Below are 18,912 nucleotides of genomic sequence, written 5' to 3'. Positions count from 1 at the left end.
CATGGGTCACCGTTTTACTCATTGACCCAGGTCAGTACCACACGAACACCAGTCCGTTTCTCCTGTGTTGCCCACACAGGTCCTCGGGTACCTCTTCTCCGCAGAGGCACCCTAGCAATCACCAGTCTCTTTCTCCTGGGGAAGCAGCCGCACTGGGCTCACCGATCCGGACAGTGTCTTACTCACTAGGCCGCCCCATGGCTTCCAGAACCACAGCCGGACAGTGGCTTCCCCACTTGCAGGCCGTCACAGGCTCTGCTCACACGTGGCCGGTCAGCAGCACATCACACGGCTTCCACAACCGTCAGCCCTCCTGGCTCAGCGTTGCTCTTTGCCACCAAATTTTGCAGTCCTTATCCGTTGCTCCCAGCAACAAGGCTACACCACTGCCCACAGCTTCTCCACCAATTGTGAGGTAACGCTGTCTTTCAAGGTTGGGGGACACGCGCTTGGCAGCTAATAAATCACATCCGGTACGGGTTTTCCATAAAACCATATCATAGTCCTTGCGGTTTATTCATCATCATAGAGCCACAGCAGCACTATACAGTTCATATCCGTAGCATAATCCAAAGCAATTAAAATAAAGTTCATCACAGCATAGCGTCCATTACAGAGCTTCCCTCTGTTAAGCCTGTGATCATACAGGTTATGCTTAGGAGACTTTCTAGCCTCATTTATCTCACCCACGTCAGGGTCTCCACATGGTTCCTTCATTCAGGCTGCAGACGTCCATATCCCTCCAGGGAACTCTCAAGCTCTGGCAGCCATTACACACACAGCCACACACAGGCTGTTCACCAGGAGACAATCCTGCACACGGGACCTTCTGCTCTGGACCAACCAGGTCCCTGCATTCACCCATGTGACCTACCCTGGCCACCATATATGGTCCGTAGCCACGCCCACCGGGTCACATGGCTATGACCTCATCACAGGTCCTTCACATACTCACATAGCCTTTTACTATAGGTGTTATCAGACACACCCCTGGGTGGATTTGTAGGCAGCTAGAACCCGCCCATCTCTCCAGCTGCCTGAAGGCTTCTCCCTAACACATAGGCACGAAAGATCAGCTCTGCTGATCAGCACATAACCAAGCCTTCATCTCAAAGCCACCCACTTTGAGATACACAACGGCCACTCAGTATTCTGCCACTCATCCTCTCTCTTGGGACATCCACACAGCGCCCCCTAGCGGACACAGTAGTAATTACACCACAGGGCTCTTTCCTTATTCCAAGAATAGATGCATTTTTTAATGTATTTTCTTTATTTATTTCTTCCAGTTACAAATAGGAATATTTATTTCTCCAATGTTACACATGTTTTGTTAAACCTTGGAAGCATCTCAATTTCCGACATGCAAAGCTGGACTGAGTCATTCATTATGCCCACAGAAATGTCAAAGAGTCGTGGCATTTACAACCAGCATGAAACATTTCTGATGACCAATGTTGTGTTCCAGACACATTGTTCTCTGACATCTCACAGACCTTGTTTGCCGTAATTATATTCCAAATTTCCAGATTACTTTCCAACATCTCTTTATACATGCAGAGAACTCCCCACTGGTTGGAACGTAACAAAACTGCTACTAAGGTGCCAATGATATGGATAATCTGTAATTCAAGATTCCATGCGGGAATCTTTTCAGATTGATTTCAGTATTTTGGATGTTTTCAGCACTAGCAAACTAGGCTTGTTAGTCAATGGCAGAGGACAAAGGTCTCTCTAATATAATGGGGGATTACAATGGCTGCAGATTCAATTTGAACATGATGGTGATTGCATCTATTTCTACACGTTATTCATAGATCTTTGCACTATTTTGTTGCTAGGTCTGATATTCTCATGCTATTTAATTTCATAAAATATCTTTATATAGGACCGAGCTAAGTTTTTCTGATGCAAAGCTCTAAATTCCCTGCTTCTGTTCCCAGCAGAGATGAGCAAACTTTTTCAGAAAACTTTTGCCAATCTCAAATTCGACACAAACATAGCTCATTCAGATTCGTGTTCGGATTCCTATGCATTTTTCGTAAAAATCGAGAAAAGTCGGCCAAAGTTCGGTAAATGACTGTATTTACTATGGGATCTTTCAAATGTCAGTGTTTCTGGTAGCAGAATGGGCCGCAAAATATCCCGCACACATGCACACTGATGACACATGGATGACACAGGGATGTCATCAGTATGACGCTTATTGGTGCCTGGCAATCAGCGCTACAGTTCGTGCTGTTCCCCGGCGCCTGGTGCTGAAGTGAAGATAGCTCACATCATGTTCCCCTACTCATGCTGTGATCTGAACTATCAGGAGACAATGCTGAGAGTTGTATTCAACTGTTAACAGCGAAAGCAAGCGGTGGCTGATGGCAGTATTCATCAACCACCGGCTGCGCTATAAATAAATAAATAATAAAGAAATGACGTGGGATTCCCCTATATTTTTTGATAACCAGCCAGGCAAAGCTAAGGCTACTTTCACACTTGCATTAGGAGGCGCAGCGCACGGCCTCCATGCAGCTCCACCCCATGACGCGCCCCTTCGGTCAGCTCCTCCGATGGGCGCATGACGCTGCATGCCACCTGTGTACCCTATCGTTAGCATTGGGTACGCAGGCCGTGCGCTGGAATGCTTTTGCCGGCGCATGCGCCCTTTTGATGGTGCGCAGACATGCGCAAAATGCACTGTGTTGCATTTTGGTGCGCCCGGCGCACCGTCAAAAGGGCGAATGCGCCGGCAAAAGCAGACCAGTGCATGGCCTGCGTACCAAATGCTAACGATAGGGTACGCAGGTTGCATGCAGCGTTATGCGCCCATAGGAGGAGCTGAACAGAGGGGGCGTGGCAGGGGGCAGAGCTGCACGGCGGCCGTGCGCTGCACCTCCTAACCCAAGTGTGAAAGTAGCCTAACAGCTGTGGGCTGCAAACAGCAGCTGTCAACTTCAACAAGGCTGGTTAGCAAGAATAAAGGGGTCCCACTCCCCATGCCATATTTTTAATTATTTAAGTAAATCATTTAAAAAATGGCATGGGGTCCTCACCATTTTTGACAACCAGCCAAGCTAATGCAAACAGCTTGGGGCTGTTATTCCCAGGCTGGAAAGGGGCCATGGATATTGGTCCCCTTCTAGCCTAAAAATAACAGCCCAAAGCCACTCCAGAAAAGGCACATCTCTTAGATGCACCAATTCTGGTGCTTTGCCCAGTTCTTACCACTTGTCCCGTGGTGGAGGCAAATGGGTTCCATATTTGTGAGGTTTGTGTTACCTTTATATTGTCTGGTGACATCAAGCCCACAGCTTAGTAATGGAGAGGCATCTTTAAGACACCTATCCATTACTAATCCTTTAGCTTTATTGTAGAGAAATACACAGCCAGAATAAAGTCTTTTAATAGGTATAAAAACAAAAACACAATTTTCCTTTTTTATTTAAAAATAACAAACACAGTAATACTCACCTAACACCCATTGAATTGAAGCCCTCTTCTTCTGTAATAAAACCAAAATAAAAAACAATCATATGCCCTACCTGTAGTTTTATCCCACTCCGTAATCCATGTCTGGGAATAAATAGTTTTCAACCTGAACGGTGTCAAGATGCGACTTTCCAGGCTGAGAAGCACTGAAGTATGAGCTGCCGCAGATCTGGATTACTACTTTTCTCTATACTGGACCTTGAAATTCGACAAGGAATCTCCTGGCATTCTCAGTATCCAGAACATTGCTTGAGTAACATCTGAAATGCCTTCTAGGGCATGGTGATCACAGAAATTTGTATAACATGAAAAATCTCACCAGAGTAAAGAGGGGATTATTTGTAGATCCATTGACTTCCATGGTATTGGTGCAACCATGGACTTTCATTTGAGCTTTCTTTTATTGATACCTCTAGAATTATAAATTAGGTGTAGGTCAGCTATGAGATCTGATACTACAGGGTAAATCGAGAAAGTACTTTTCTTTGGAACAGAGTAGATGGTTAAACTTTTATAGATCCTAAGTGGATGTGAAATGCTCACATTACACCACCACGCATTTCATCCAGAACTGTTATGTCATTGTTTCCTTCAATACAGGACACACTGTCTTTGGTTTCTGGTATGAATTTAAGTCCCACTGTGAAGAAATCAAATAGATAATCCAGTGTTGCTGTAAGGGAGATTAGTTGATATTTGACTTCATCCTTTGGCCAGACGTAGAGTCTCATAAAAGGTGTTGGATAACAAATGCTCCTTGGTCCCAACAGTAACAGCACAAATGTATTGTCAGCTGTCACAATATCCACATGTCCCAATCAATAAGTATAAATAGCTATTCTTCCGTCACTACATTCAGACTCCTAAAGCCTAGCTCTCAGCTTCTTGAAGGTCAAGGAAGGATTACCCAAAGATAGCCTCAGGGTTCAAGGCATTTTACACACAAATGAACTGCAGTACATGAGCATGCTGTGGCATCCTTGACAGCCTTCTTCACACTGACAGGTGAGCTCAGCCCATCCCAAGACAATACTACATCAGGTCTTGAACATACATCTGTTTTCAGAAGAATCTGAAGATTACACTACATGAAACCAAGACCGCAATAACAGGTTTGCACTCAAGTCCAATTTAACTTTAAATAAATGTAAAACCACGCTGTTAACAATAAGCCGTCAACTGACTATAATTTTCTAACAATCAATTAGAAAAATGTTTTTGCCTTGTTTTACCCTGTTTAGATATTCCATATATGGTGCAGTTGTGTCTCCGCTCTGTAGAAAAAGCAAAGTCCAGCTCAAGGAGTAAAATCCAGAATTTTCTTTATTTATTTCATTAAAATACAAGCATGGCTGCTATAGTCATCATTGCAGAATTTTACCCTGACATGGGATAGCCGCACAGAAAGTACCCAGGAGGTTCTGTACGCGTTTCGAGCGGTAACGCTCTTAGACTCAGAGTTGATATATTTAATTATTTTATATGTATTAGTAGTATTGGCAGTAATATGATTTCTATCATTTTTTTAATTAATTTTATCATTTCCAATTTAGCAAATCACCAACCAGAAATCCCAGTTGATAACTAATAATGTTATTATTATTATTTTTATTATTATAATTCAGAATATGAAATTTTAATTATTTCCAGCAATTACTCCCCAAAATTTGAGTTACCCATAGATATTCTAAGATCCGATATCCGTCAAGCACACATTGTGATACACAGGGGTGGATAAAGACAGGATAGGGCCCCTGTGCAAGAACAATATAATCGACCATGCCACCTGATTTCGAGATGGTCTGTCTCAGAACCCTATCCTAAGACCTCGGGGGAGGATATAGGCTAGGCTCTGTTTTACAGTAGTGTGTCTCGGGCTTGTGATTGGGAACAATGATTATCTGTTGTAACGTACTCTCTTATTTGAATCTTGGGCAGCGCCACATCCTATTTAGACCCCCAGTATCATACTTTGGTTTCCATTAATAATTTGTTGCCTCCTTGGTCTATATCTTAGTATATCCTGCTTCTGGCATCTCCATATCTAGTTGCTGACCTTGGTTTGTATTCTGACTTCCTGACTTTATCTTGATTTTGTCCTTGACCTTTCCCACCTGGATTTTTACCAGTCATGAGGGTGCATATTTTAAGGGTTGGGCTAGGGGTGCAGCAATGCTGTAGTCCAGACTGTCAATCATAAGCATTACACTCTTAAAAACAGAACATAAGTAAACCCCTTTTAGCCATATCTTTACCAGACTTTATCCTTTAAATATCTCAATTCAACTTGTCACAATCGTCTTACAAGTCACAACATTTCAAAATGTGTAAATCCAACAGTTTTTATGTATGAACCTAATTCTATTTTATTTTTAATTTTTTTTTGTACCTATATGTGTTAGTGTGCCTTTTAATAAAATAATAAATTTCCTAAACTAGAACCAACTTCTTGTATTGACTGGTAAGTACAGTAGTGTGAAAAATGTCCTCCAATTACAAAAGTGTTTTAGAAACGATTCACTAGATTAGGCTTGGATGATCGGGTGTTCTTTGCCTTATTTAATGCACTCCTCTTCTGAAAAGAAACCTTACAGTTGTAGACTCTTTGATATCTTTTTTCCCTTGCTTTCTGCTTTATACAATTTAATAAAACACAGAATGTTTTCCATTTTCCATTGTAGACGTTCATGCCAGGTGATATTAAAATTACAAAAGCATTTTTAGTCAGTGGAAGGCATCTAATTGATAAATAATGGACAGCATTATATCTTAAAACTGACAGCGTAAAACGTGGATAAAAAGCCGATATAATAACATAGTGTTCTAATGGAATTTATGTAATTTAATGCACTGTTCAGAATCTATACTTTACGGTAAATAAGCATAATGCTTTCCAATAATAAAGGACCTACATGCGTAGCTGTTTGCTTCACACAGAATTCCTAGTTCTTCGACAATTTCGACTATTTGCTCAACAGCGGATGATAAAATATGTAACAGAAAGGGGAAAATAATAATAAAAAAAATAATTTATATGCATTTTTATTATTTCTATTATTTCTTGTTCTCACTTTACACTAAACATATACAGAGTATGCATGGCCTCGATTTTTTGATGAGAAATTAGATTTTTATGCCCACGTTGTACACCGACAATTGTGCATTCACATACATTTTCTCTGATCTGTAAGAAGGTGTTTTAATCTGGAAATGTGTTATTTATTCAATGTTTTATACACAATAAACCATCAGTGATATAGAATTCACATCATCTTGCACATCCATGCAGTAGCAGTATAACCCTGGTCCTCTCCTGTGAGGTTTCATCATACCATATGTGTTTGTATAGGTACAGTATGTCTTAGATCAAGCCTAACTGTTGCCTCTGATGTTTTTTTTCTCCAATGTAAAAAATTGTTTGATGGTGAAAACGTCTTTAAAGGGTTTATTCAAGACTTTTTTTTGCTATGTGGCTAAAAGCTAGCTGGCAGGTAAATGCTACCTACCTGCCTGTTGTACCTGATATCAATCTTTGCCAGCTCAGAGAGGACACAGTCTGCTCTTGTCAGTGACTTGGTGACTTCTGCTGATGTCACATTGACAAAACAGTGGCTTCTCTTCAACTCTGGTCTGTTGATAGAGCGTGACTGACAGCGGGCATTTAACTACCGCTTCCGGCCGCCGGGCCGGAAGTGAGTGCATCGCCAACCCTGTCACGTGATCGGGGGTTCGGCAACATGTTGCCTTGACAACCAGAGTTCTCATAGAAACCTCTATGGTTGATGCAGGCACATTGCTATGAGCGCCGCCCGGTGGACGGCACTCATAGCAATGCAGTAAATCTGCTACATATGGGCGTTCTGCTCATCGCCCATATGTAGCAGAGCCAATCAAGTGTGGCATGCTTCTAGCCTCCCAAGGAGGCTATTGAAGCATGTCAAAAGTAAAAAAAAAGTGTTTAACCCCTTAACCCCTAAGGGTGGTTTGCACGTTCATGACCGGGCCAATTTTTACAATTCTTACCACTGTCCCTTTATGAGGTAATAACTCTGGAAAGCTTCCATGGATCCTGGTGATTCTGACAATGTTTTCTCGTGACAAATTGTACTTCATGCTAGTGGTAAAATTTCATTCATATAACTTGCGTTTATTTGTGAAAAAAATGGAAATTTGGCAAAAATTTTGAAAATTTCGCAATTTTCCAACTTTGAATTTTTATGCCCTTAAATCACAAATATACAGCTCACAAAAAACTTAATAAGTAACATTTCCCACATGTTTACTTTACATCAGCACAATTTTGGAACCCAAATTTTTTTTTCTTAGGAAGTTATAAGGGTTAAATTTGACCAGCGATTTCTCATTTTTGCAACACCATTTTATTTTTACGGACCACATCACATTTGAAGCCACTTTGAGGGGTCTATATGATATAAAATACCCAAAAGTGACACCATTCTAAAAACTGCACCCCTTAAGGTGCTCAAAACCACATTCAAGAAGTTTATTAACCCTTCAGGTGCTTCACAGTAATTTTTTTAATATTTTAAAAAAAAATTAACATTTAACTTTTTTTCACAAAAAAAATACTTCAGGTTCAATTTTTTTTATTTTACCAAGGGTAACAGGAGAAGTTGGACTGCAAAAGTTATTGTGCAGTTTGTCCTGAGTATGCTGATACCTGATAGGTGGGGGGATCCACTGTTTCGGCGGATGGCAGAGCTCAGAAGGGAAGGAGCGTCGTTTGACTTTTTCAATGCAAAATTGGCTAGAATTCAGATCGGACGCCATATCACATTTGGAGAGCACCTGATGTACCTAAACAGTGGAAACCCCCCACAAGTGACCCCATTTTGGAAACTAGACCCCCCAAGGAACTTATCTAAATATGTGGTGAGAACTTTGAACCAACAAGGGCTTCACAGAAGTTTATAACGTACAGCGGTACAATTAAAAAATCATATTTTTCCACAAAAATGATCTTTTCACCCCAATTTTTATTTTCCCAAGGGTAACAGGACCCTAAAAGTTATTTTTCAATTTGTCCTGAGTACGCTGATACCCCATATGTGGGTGTAAACGACTATTTGGGCGCATGGCAGAGCTCAGAAGGGAAGCAGCGCCATTTGACTTTTTTGGCTGGAATAGAGATCGAACACCATGTCGCGACTGGAAAACCACCAATGTACCAAAACAGTGAAAACCCCCCACAAGTGACACCATTTTGGAAACTAGAACCCGCAAGGAACTTATCTAGATGTGTGGTGAGAACTTTGAACCCCCAAGGGCTTCACAGAAGTTTATAACGTACAGCCGTACAATTAAAAAATCATATTTTTTCCACAAAAATGATCTTTTAACCATCAATTCTTATTTTTCCAAGGGTAACAGGACCCTAAAAGATATTGTGCAACTTGTCCTGAGTATGCTTATAGCCCACATGTGGGGGTAAACCACTATTTTGGCGCATGGCAGAGCTCGGAGGGAAGCAGGGCCATTTGACGTTTTTGGCTGGAATTGAGATCGAACACCATGTCGCGTTTGGAAAGCCCCTGATGTACCAAAACAGTAAAAAAAAGACCACAAATTACACCATTTTGGAAACCAGACCCCCAAGGAACTTATCTAGATGTGTGGTGAGCACTTTGAACCCCCCCAGTGCTTCACAGAAGTTTATAATGACTGGGCGTGAAAATAAAAAAATCGCATTTTTTCCACAAACATGATCTTTTAGTCACCAATTTTTTTTATTTTCCCAAGGGTACCAGGAGAAATTGGACCCCAAAAGTTGTTGTCCAATTTGTCCTGAGTACGCTGATACCCCAAATGTGGGAAAAAACTACTGTATGGGCACATGTCGGGGCTCGGAAGGGAAGTAGTGACGTTTAAGAATGCAGACTTTGATGGAATGGTCTGAGGGTGTCATGTTGCTTTTTGAGAGCCCCTGATGTACCTAAACAGTGGAAACCCCCCACAAGTGGCCCCATTTTGGAAACTAGACCCCCTAAGGAACTTATCTAGATGTGTGGTGAGCACTTTGAACCCCCCAGTGCTTCACAGTAGTTTATAACAACCGGGCGTGAAAATAAAAAAATCGTATTTTTTCAACAAACATGATCTTTTAGTCCCCATTTTTTTTTATTTTCCCAAGGGTACCAGGAGGAATTGGACTCCAAAAGTTGTTGTCCAATTTGTCCTGAGTACGCTGATACCCCAAATGTGGGAGAAAACTACTGTATGGGCACACGTCGGGGCTCGGAAGGGAAGTAGTGACGTTTTGGAATGCAGACTTTGATGGAATGCTCTTCGAGTGTCATGTTGCCTTTGGAGAGCCCCAAATGTACCTAAACAGTGGAAACCCCCAATAAGTGACACCATTTTGGAAACTATACCCCCTAAGGAACTTATCTAGATGTGTGTTGAGCACTTTGAACCCCCAAGGGCTTCACAGAAGTTTATAATGCCCGGGCATGAAAATAAAAAAATTGTATTTTTTCCACAAACATGATCTTTTAGTCCCCAATTTTTTTATTTTCTCAAGGTTAATAGGAGAAATTTGACCCCAAAAGTTGTTGTCCAATTTGTCATGAGTACGCTGATACCTCATATGTGGGAGAAAACTACTGTATGGGCACACGTCGGGGCTCGGAAGGGAAGTAGTGACGTTTTAGAATGCAGACTTTGATGGAATGTTCTGCGGGTGTCATGTGCTTTTGGAGAGCCTCTGATGTACCTAAACTATTGAAACTCCCCACAAGTGACCCCATTTTGGAAACTAGACCCCCCACGGAACTTATCTAGATGTGTGGTGAGCACTTTGAAACCCCAAGTGCTTCACAGAAGTTTATAATGCCCAGGCTTGAAAATAAAAAAATATTTTTTTTTCCACAAAAATGATATTTTTGACCCCAATTTTCTATTTTCCTAAGGGTAACAGGAGAAATTGGACCCCTGAAGTTGTTTTGCAATTTGTCCTGAGTACGTAGATACCCTATATGTGGGGGTAAAACACTGCTTGGGCGCATGGCAGAACTTGGAAGGGAAGGAGCACCATTTGACTTTTTCAGCGCAGAATTGGCTGGAATTGAGATCAGATGCCATGTTGCATTTGGAGAGCACCTGATGTGCCCAAACTGTGGAAACACCCAATTCTAACTCCAACCCTAACGCCAACACACCCCTAACCCTAGCCCTAGCCCTAACCCTAGCCCTAGCTCTAACCCTAACCCTAATGGGAAAATGGAAATAAATACATTTTCTTTTAATTTTATTATTTTTCCCTAACTAAGGGGGTGATAACGGGGGTTTGATTTACTATTTATGGCGGTTTTTATGTTTGGCAGCTGTCATACGTTAAAAGACGCTTTTTATTGTAAAAAGAGTTTTTGCATCACCACATATTGAGAGCTATAATTTTTCCATATCTTGACCCATTGAGTCATGTTAGGTCTTATTTTTTGCGGGACGAGTTGACGCTTTTATTGCTATCATGTTCGGGCACGTGACATCTTTTGATCGCTTTTTATTCTGATTTTTGGGACGCAGAATGAACAAAAACCAGCGTTTCATGAATTTCTTTTGGGGGGTGCGTTTACACCGTTCCACGTGCGGTAAAATTGATAAAGAGGTTTTATTTTTCGGGTCAGTACAGTTACAGCGATACCTCATTTAGGTCTTTTTTTTATGTTTTGGCGCTTTTATGCAATGAAAACAATTTTATATAAAAAATAATTATTTTTGCATCGCTTTATTCTGCGAGCTATAACTTTTTTATTTTTTCACTGATGATGCTGTATGTGCAGCTCATTTTTTGCAGGACAAGATGACGTTTTCAGCGGTGCCATGGATATTTATATGCGTCTTTTTGATCGCGCATTATTGCACTTTTTCTTCGGCAGTATGATAATAAGTCATTATTTTTTGCTTCGTTTTTTATTTTTATTTTTAAGGGGTTCTCTAAAGGGGTTAACTAATGGGGCAGTTTTATAGGGCGGGTCGTTACGGACACAGCCATACCAAATATGTGTACTTTTATTGTTTTGCTCTTTTTAATTCCAAAAAATGAATTTATTAGGGAATATTTTTTTTTAATTTATTTAGCGATTTTTTTTAAATTATTTTGACACTTTTTTTTTTTAACTTTATTACATTGTCCCAGGTGGGACATCACTGTCCTGTGACAGATCGCTGATCTGTCACATCATAGATCACTGTGACAGATCAGCGATCTATAATTAAACAAAACCGTTGGCACAACCCTGTAGTATTAGTGGTGCTCAAGTAGGATCCCAATCCGTGACTCGTGATATACAAAAACTTGGCACACACTTGTGGATTCTGATGCAGAAAAGTGATTAATTTTAATAAAGTACAGTACATACAAATAGACGTTTCGGTCTATGACCTTCATCAGTGTACGTGAGACTGTACTGTGAGCTCAAAAATAACTGGGCATAAATCTAGAAATCCAATAAATGAGGAGGCACAAAAGGCCGTTTCTCGTTGCTTGTAAATAGTAAATGGACGCGGTATCCGCGTCACATGACAGAAAGGGGTTAAAAATTTTAAAAATATAAAAAAACTAAAAGTTCAAATCACCCCCCTTTTGCCCCAGTCAAAATAAAACAATAAAAATAATCACACAGACACATATTTGGTATCGCCACGTTCAGAATCACCCGATCAATCAATAAAAAAAGGATTAATCTAATCGCTAGATGGCGTAGCGAGAAAAAAATTAAAAAGTCCAGAATTACGTTTTTTGGGTCGCCGCGACATTGCATTAAAATGCGGTAACGTGCGATCAAAAGATTGTATCTGCACAAAAGTGGTATCATTAAAACATCAGCTTGGTGTGCAAAAAATAAGCCCTCACTAGACCCCAGATCACAAAAAATGGAGACGCTACAGGTCTCGGAAAATTGTGCATTTTTTTTTTTAGCAAAATTTGGAATTTTTTCATAAAAGAGAACCTATACATGTTTGGTGTCTATGAACTCATAATGACCTGTAGAATCATAATGGCAGGTCAGTGTTAGCATTTAGTGAACCTAGCAAAAAAGCCAAGCAAAACACAAGTGTGGGATTGCACTTTTTTTGCAATTTTACCTCACTTGGAATTTTTTTCCCGTTTTCAAGTGCACTACATACTAAAACCAATGATGTTGTTCAAAAGTACAACAATAAGCCATCACATGGCCATATTGATGGAAAAATAGAAAGTTATGGCTCTGGGAATAAGGGGAGCAAAAAACGAAAACAAAAAAACGAAAAAAGCTCCTGTCATTAAGGGATTAAATAAAGAAGAAAGGATTTCAACTTGTCTGTTTCTGGGATGCAGAAGACAATAAAAGATTCGGTTGAAGCATTTTTGTGTTTCAGTAGCTCTACACAGATTTGGAAATAGGAGAGGTGGATCCTTTTCTTGCGACTACATGTATGAAGTAACGACTTGCTCTATATTAAATGTGAAACCTTTAGATTAAAATATTTAGCTAATGAGGACATTGACTTTAACAGATGGACTCGAGAAAGCAAGTTCAGCTGAACAAATCTGCTGAGAGAGTGGAATACTTTTACAATATGTCAGAAGTTATTTTGGCTCGAGTGAAAGCTGACTTGCTAAAATTGAGAGTAGAATATACACTTAATGATCATCCTTAAATTAAAGCTTAGAAAATAAATTCACACGAGGTCAGCTATACAGAACAGTTTTGTCAACTTTGGAACTGATCTAATTGAATTTACTTATACAGTGTATAGTAAAAATAAACAAAAGTACAATACAAATTTGGATACAATGTGACGTACTGTTCGTAGAGTTTCAAGTGAAATAAAATCTGGGATAATTATTCCTTTAGACATAATGACGCGCCCCAGAGGCCGTGGGATACTCGGTACCGGGCTGGTCGTCTTAGAGGAATATGTCACATTGGCAGTGACCCGGTCCGTGGCCCCAGGCAGTCATGTAAAATGGGTAGAATTGAATGGGAATAAAGTTTATGTAGTGATTCGTGACGCCAGTTGGAGTGTTCGACTGTAGTATAGCCGGCACTGCAGGTGATCCCTGGGGGAGTAGATGGTGATGGCAGTGCAGATGTTAAACCCTCTCCAACCAGGGCCGACCCCCAGAGATTGTGATGGAAGTAGAAGGCATGGAGTAATAAGGCAGGAGACAAGAAAAGTCACTTTATCATTTACTGTAGTTCAGATGCAGTTCAGAGGAGATATTACAACTCTCACCAGATTACAGTCTGCTCTGGAGAATGGGAGTTACCCTTCTCTCTGCTGTGACTCGGTGTAAGCTTTCTGCAATTCTAATCCTTTCAGGGACCAAGGCTTCCCAGAGTTTGGAACTTTCCAGGATAGCCACTACTCACTGTGTTTTCCTCCTCTGGCAACTTGCAGCTTGGTTCCTATGTGAAGTTCCTTCTTGCAAAATCCCTCACTGATCCTAGTTTGCTGCAGTCTTCCCGGGGGGAAACACTCTGCTGGTGGTTGTATAAACCCACACAGTCTCTCAGCTTACCACCCTGCTCTGAAAGCATGGATGGTCTAGGGGTTGACTCCCTGATTCTTATTAGCTTTACTCCTGGATCAAGCATATATTTAAGACTTCCAGGAGCGTTCTTTCCCCTTCTTCTTCACTGAAACAACTCTCAACTCCTCCCTCTCCCAGTTAGGGTATGTCTGCAAAGCTTTAAGCTTCAGACAAGTGAGGGAGTGAGGTAAATTGTGTGTGTGGGTTGTGGTCTCTAGCAGAGAAAACATAACTCCTATTGCTTACAAAACACATACAAAACAGTACATATTTAACCCTTTTGTGGCGGTAAAGACACCGGGCGCCACAATAACATAGACCAACAATTTCCGACAAGCAACATTTTTATCATATCCTACAAATAAACCATAAATATGTAGTAAGTAGAGGACCCAGCTGTGGAATCTACTCAATGGAAGAGGTCTCCAAATCTCTATTCTACAAGCGAAGATCTTGTAGTCTGTGCATCCTAGAAAAGTGTCCTGCATTTGCATAGAGGCCTTTTTTGCTGGTATTTTTTGAAGTTTCAATAACAACCTGAGACTTCCATTCTCCTAACAGGTTGGAGAATCTTACCCATTTAATTATTTATGTGTTATTTTTTTTCCTAAAAGTGTATAAAGTGGAAAACACATCTAAAAAATGTGTCTTCTAAAACGTAAAGTTGGTCGCAAATAAAAGCCCAGCGTTTATCATAAAGGAAGGAGTCCTGAAAGCAAAGAAAACTCATCAATGTGAAGTTAGGGAAGACTAAATTACCTTTACTCTAAACTTTTTTAAGTTGTTTAAAATTTTGCCATTTCTCATCATACCAATTTCATACATTCCCCTGTCATCCAGTAAAGAAAGTATACATTATTTCTTGCATGAGAGCCTAAAAGTGAAATGGCCTATTGATAGCATCTGATGTTGGAATAAACAATGAGCGAATGTCTGTGAGGCAAAATGAATTTGCCTTGAATTTCAGAATCAGATTTGCCGAAATACTAATTTTTTCAATTCGATTTTTGCATGTCCAGCAAAATGACTGATTGCCATTTTACTAAAAAATGGCCCGGGAAGGGGTTTAAAAAAAATAATAAAATGAATAATACGCACTTGTGTTTTTTGGTGCAGTCACCAATGCAGACTTCATTGGGCCATCATCATCTTTTGACAACTTGCATCTTCAGCATCTTCAAGACTGACTAAGCATCAATGCACATCATGCGATATCATAAGATCGGCATCTAGTCAGTGCAGGAGATGTCAAAGAGATGCAAGGAGCTGGAAATTCTCTGAAGATGGACATATGTAGACCCTATCCATGACTAGAGATTAGCAAATTTGTTATGAATATGATAGGCAGCGAATATTGTTTTTTCAATATTCGTCGAACATAGCCTGACGTTATTAGAGTCAATGGGAGTAGAAATTACCAAATATGTTCGGAACCGAACCTCAAACATACATTCGGCATGAATAGTGTTCAAATATGGAACGAATATGTCAAAATCAGATTTGGGGACAAAAAAACGAATAAATTCGCTCATCTCTATCCATGACCCAACCAAGGAAGATGACCAGATTGAGTTTAGCAGACTGGTGCGACAGTTGAGAAAAGGATGAGTAAAATTGTATTATTTTTTGGAGGCAAGTTAAGAGAGGACTCATTTGAGGATCCCTTTACATGTCAATTTATTTGTAAATATGTGTATCTTTCTCATAAATCCAATATCGTAATTGATTTCTTCCTTAAAATATTTAGCTATTGAAGCTGGTTTTCTTCCTTTCCAGGGAATGACACAATCTATTGGACTGACATGGGATTCAATAAAATCAGCCGCTCCAAACGAGACCAGACATGGCGAGAAGATATCATCACAAATGGACTTGGGAGAGTGGAAGGAATAGCGATTGACTGGATAGCCGGTAGCTGTCTTGTACATCTCTTGTCATTCAGCCCAGTCTAAAAGGCTTTTACATGTTGTCGGTCATGATCTTTAAAATGATTTTTTTTTGTTCCTTTATAGTTATTTATTTTTTTTAAACAAAAATGACATATTTGTGCATCTAGGCTCAGCAGAGCACAGAATCAATTTCTCTGTCTGGGAGTCTCCCACTGACATTTTGGGCCTCTAGATATGTGTTTTTAATGCTGGCAATGATTAAGTAGTTATAACTTGGTATTATTCTTCTGAGAGCTGTTCAGGCAGAAATACATCTTAGATGCTTCATGCCTCAAGTTATAAAGTTTCAAAATATGGTACAGTATAAACCTGTATTCTCTAGATAGGAGAAATGTAGCTCTGCCAAGGCATTCGTTTCAACTGAAGTTCACATTGGAGGATGATTTTTTTTTCTTTCAATGACTTTAAACAATTCCTGCCCTACAGTGAGGAAAAAGTTAAGTAATATTTAATAGGACTTCAACTTTTTACAAATCTTCACTTTTTTATAATTATTATGAATATTATATCCCATGGGTCCCATCTAGCAATACATTTCCTGACCATTATTGAAAAAATACTGAATTTCCTTGTAAAAATTAAAATAGGATGGATAATACAAGAATGTTTACTTTAGCTTAGTAAGTTAGCCGTATACTGATAAAAATAGATATTTTTCAATATTAGGCCACATAAGTGTCACGTGGACCCGTCCTGTGTGACGCGACCAGCAGGCCGGCAACTAGAACAACAGGGCGCGGCACGTGATACTGTCCTGTGTGACATGGCCCGCAGGTCAGTAACTAAAACAACAAGACAAATTGAAGGGAAACAGTTACAACGGTGGGCCCTGCGATAGGGAAAGGGGACGTGGAGACCTCCTGCACTCCCCTGAATCAGTGTCCCTAACGCTCCTAGCGTTCCCAAAGCCGGTTCCGCACCGGGCGCCGATCAGGAACCTGTCGCCCTATCACACCCTACACCTAACCCTCGCTAGGGAGCTGGGTGGCGCAGGCACTGGCCCCACCGATGTACTAATACACACTAAGGAAAAACACAAACAGGCAAACACCACTTAGCTTTACTCTGTTGCACTTGCTCCTGGCAACAGAGTCCACCACCAGCATGCAGCTCTCCTCCTGAATCACTGCCACCAAGTTCTGTCAAAGCTGCAGGGAAATCCCCTATGACTCCTTTCACACCAGGCTAAGACAGTGCTGACAGGACCTCTCTCTAGATCCTTCCTCCACCAAGGATGTGTTATGATTGAGTCACCGTAGGAGGCAAAAACAGAAATGCTAGCTAAGTCCAGAAAACCAGAGAAGTTGGCAGCTATCGGATTGCAGACCCCTGAACTTATCAACACAACTAGCAGTAGCCGTGGGGGGTTCCTACGATGCCCTAGACCCCTCGATCACAGCCAGAGAATTAAATAGGCCTAAAGAAAGAAAGGGGAAATCTAAACTGCCCCAGAGCAGATCCCAAAGCAATAGGCAGCCCCCAACATATAATGACGGTGAAGCAAGATGAAAATACTAACACAGACAGAAAGATAGACTGAGCAAAGACGGGGCCCAAGCTAACTAGATAGAAAAGGACAGGAAGGCTGCTGTCTGCAATCCGTGAAAAACCCTATGAAAATAAGAGCCAACAGACTGACAGTGAAAAAGGCCCTGAAGACGCTAGGCTTCAAAAAAGCTATGTCAGTACTCAGGAATATACTGAAGACAGAGATACAGGCAAAAGGAGATTCAGCTCACCCCAGCAGGGAATGGCAGAATACAAAAAAGCAAGGAAAACAAAAAACAAAAACAAAAATGCTAACAGGCAAAACAGAAAACTTAGCTTTAGAGGAGCAGGAATCAGACTGGTGTCCTAGAAGTCCACAGAGAAATCACCCGCAGGGCAGAAGGGCATCTGCAGCCTTATGTCCAGTCCGTGACTCCACTCAGCCAGTCATCCTCAATAGACTCAGGTGCCTGATAATCAGGCTCATTACCTTCCTTTACCAGAATAGGGAGTTCACCAGACCTCAGTGACGAAGGGGAAAATGAACTCACAACAGGTATCACCTTCAGTACCCCGCCAGCCAAGACCTCTGCTGACATGGTACTTTGGGAGGGCAAAATGGAGGAAATGTATACTCCCTGGTCACCTCCCTCCAAGCGACCAGGGGAATGCGGCTTCTCAGATGGCACAGATAATTTGGCGCGCAATGGGCAAGCATTCAGGACATGACCAGTCTGCCCACAGTACAAACATGCCGACACCACTCCCCAAAACTGTAGGCTGCTCTTAAAACAAACTAGCTTCTCCTACTTGCATGGGTTCATCAGGAGACCTGGCATGAACTGGGTAGGCTCTCATAAAATGGCCAGGCTTCCCACAGGAAAAGCATACCCCCCACCACAACGAGCCGCAGACACCCCCTTTTTTGTATCAACAACACCGGGCTGCCTGGGTTCCTCCATCCACACTGATGGGTCCTCCTCCCTAGTGAGGACATCAGGGGGCACTTTTTGTATATGTCTTTCCCTAAGGCGTCTATCCACCCGGATGGCAAGGGACATGGCGACCTCCAGCGACCTGTGAGCGGCGTACTTCACCAGAGTATCCTGCAACTTTGGAGACAAACCCTGCACAAATTGACTCTTAAGTGCAGGGTCATTCCACTGAGTATTAGTCGCCCATCTCCTAAACTCTGAGCAGTACTCCTCAGTGACCCGGGCTCCCTGTTTACACCTACGGATTCGAGATTCCACGAGGGCGACGCCATCAGGATCCCCATACACAAGTGCCAAAGCCGCAAAGAACTTGTCCACGGACTCTAAAGATGGAGAATCATCCGGTAGAGAGAAGGCCCAGGATTGGGGATCCCCTTTAAGAAGGGACATAATGATTCCCACCCGTTGCTCTTCACTCCCTGAAGAACGAGGTCGCAGCCTGAAATACAATTTACAG

The 18,912-nt window shown here is 41.3% G+C and overlaps 1 protein-coding gene across 1 annotated transcript in view; it reads left to right on the top strand.

Moving 5' to 3' along the window:
• Positions 1–18,912, top strand: part of LRP1B (LDL receptor related protein 1B) — a 1,871,059-nt gene that overhangs the window by 1,418,312 nt on the left and 433,835 nt on the right. The window contains exon 36 of the mRNA XM_073545568.1: positions 15,800–15,934. Coding sequence (XP_073401669.1) covers positions 15,800–15,934 — 135 coding nt within the window. The remainder of the gene's footprint in view (positions 1–15,799; positions 15,935–18,912) is intronic.

The sequence above is a fragment of the Dendrobates tinctorius genome, unplaced genomic scaffold (genome assembly GCF_039654945.1).
Source record: "Dendrobates tinctorius isolate UK_male_01 unplaced genomic scaffold, ASM3965494v1 ptg000143l, whole genome shotgun sequence".
Taxonomy (NCBI): domain Eukaryota; kingdom Metazoa; phylum Chordata; class Amphibia; order Anura; family Dendrobatidae; genus Dendrobates; species Dendrobates tinctorius.
Note: the sequence above shows the minus strand (reverse complement) of the source record. Positions and strands in the feature narration are given on the sequence as shown.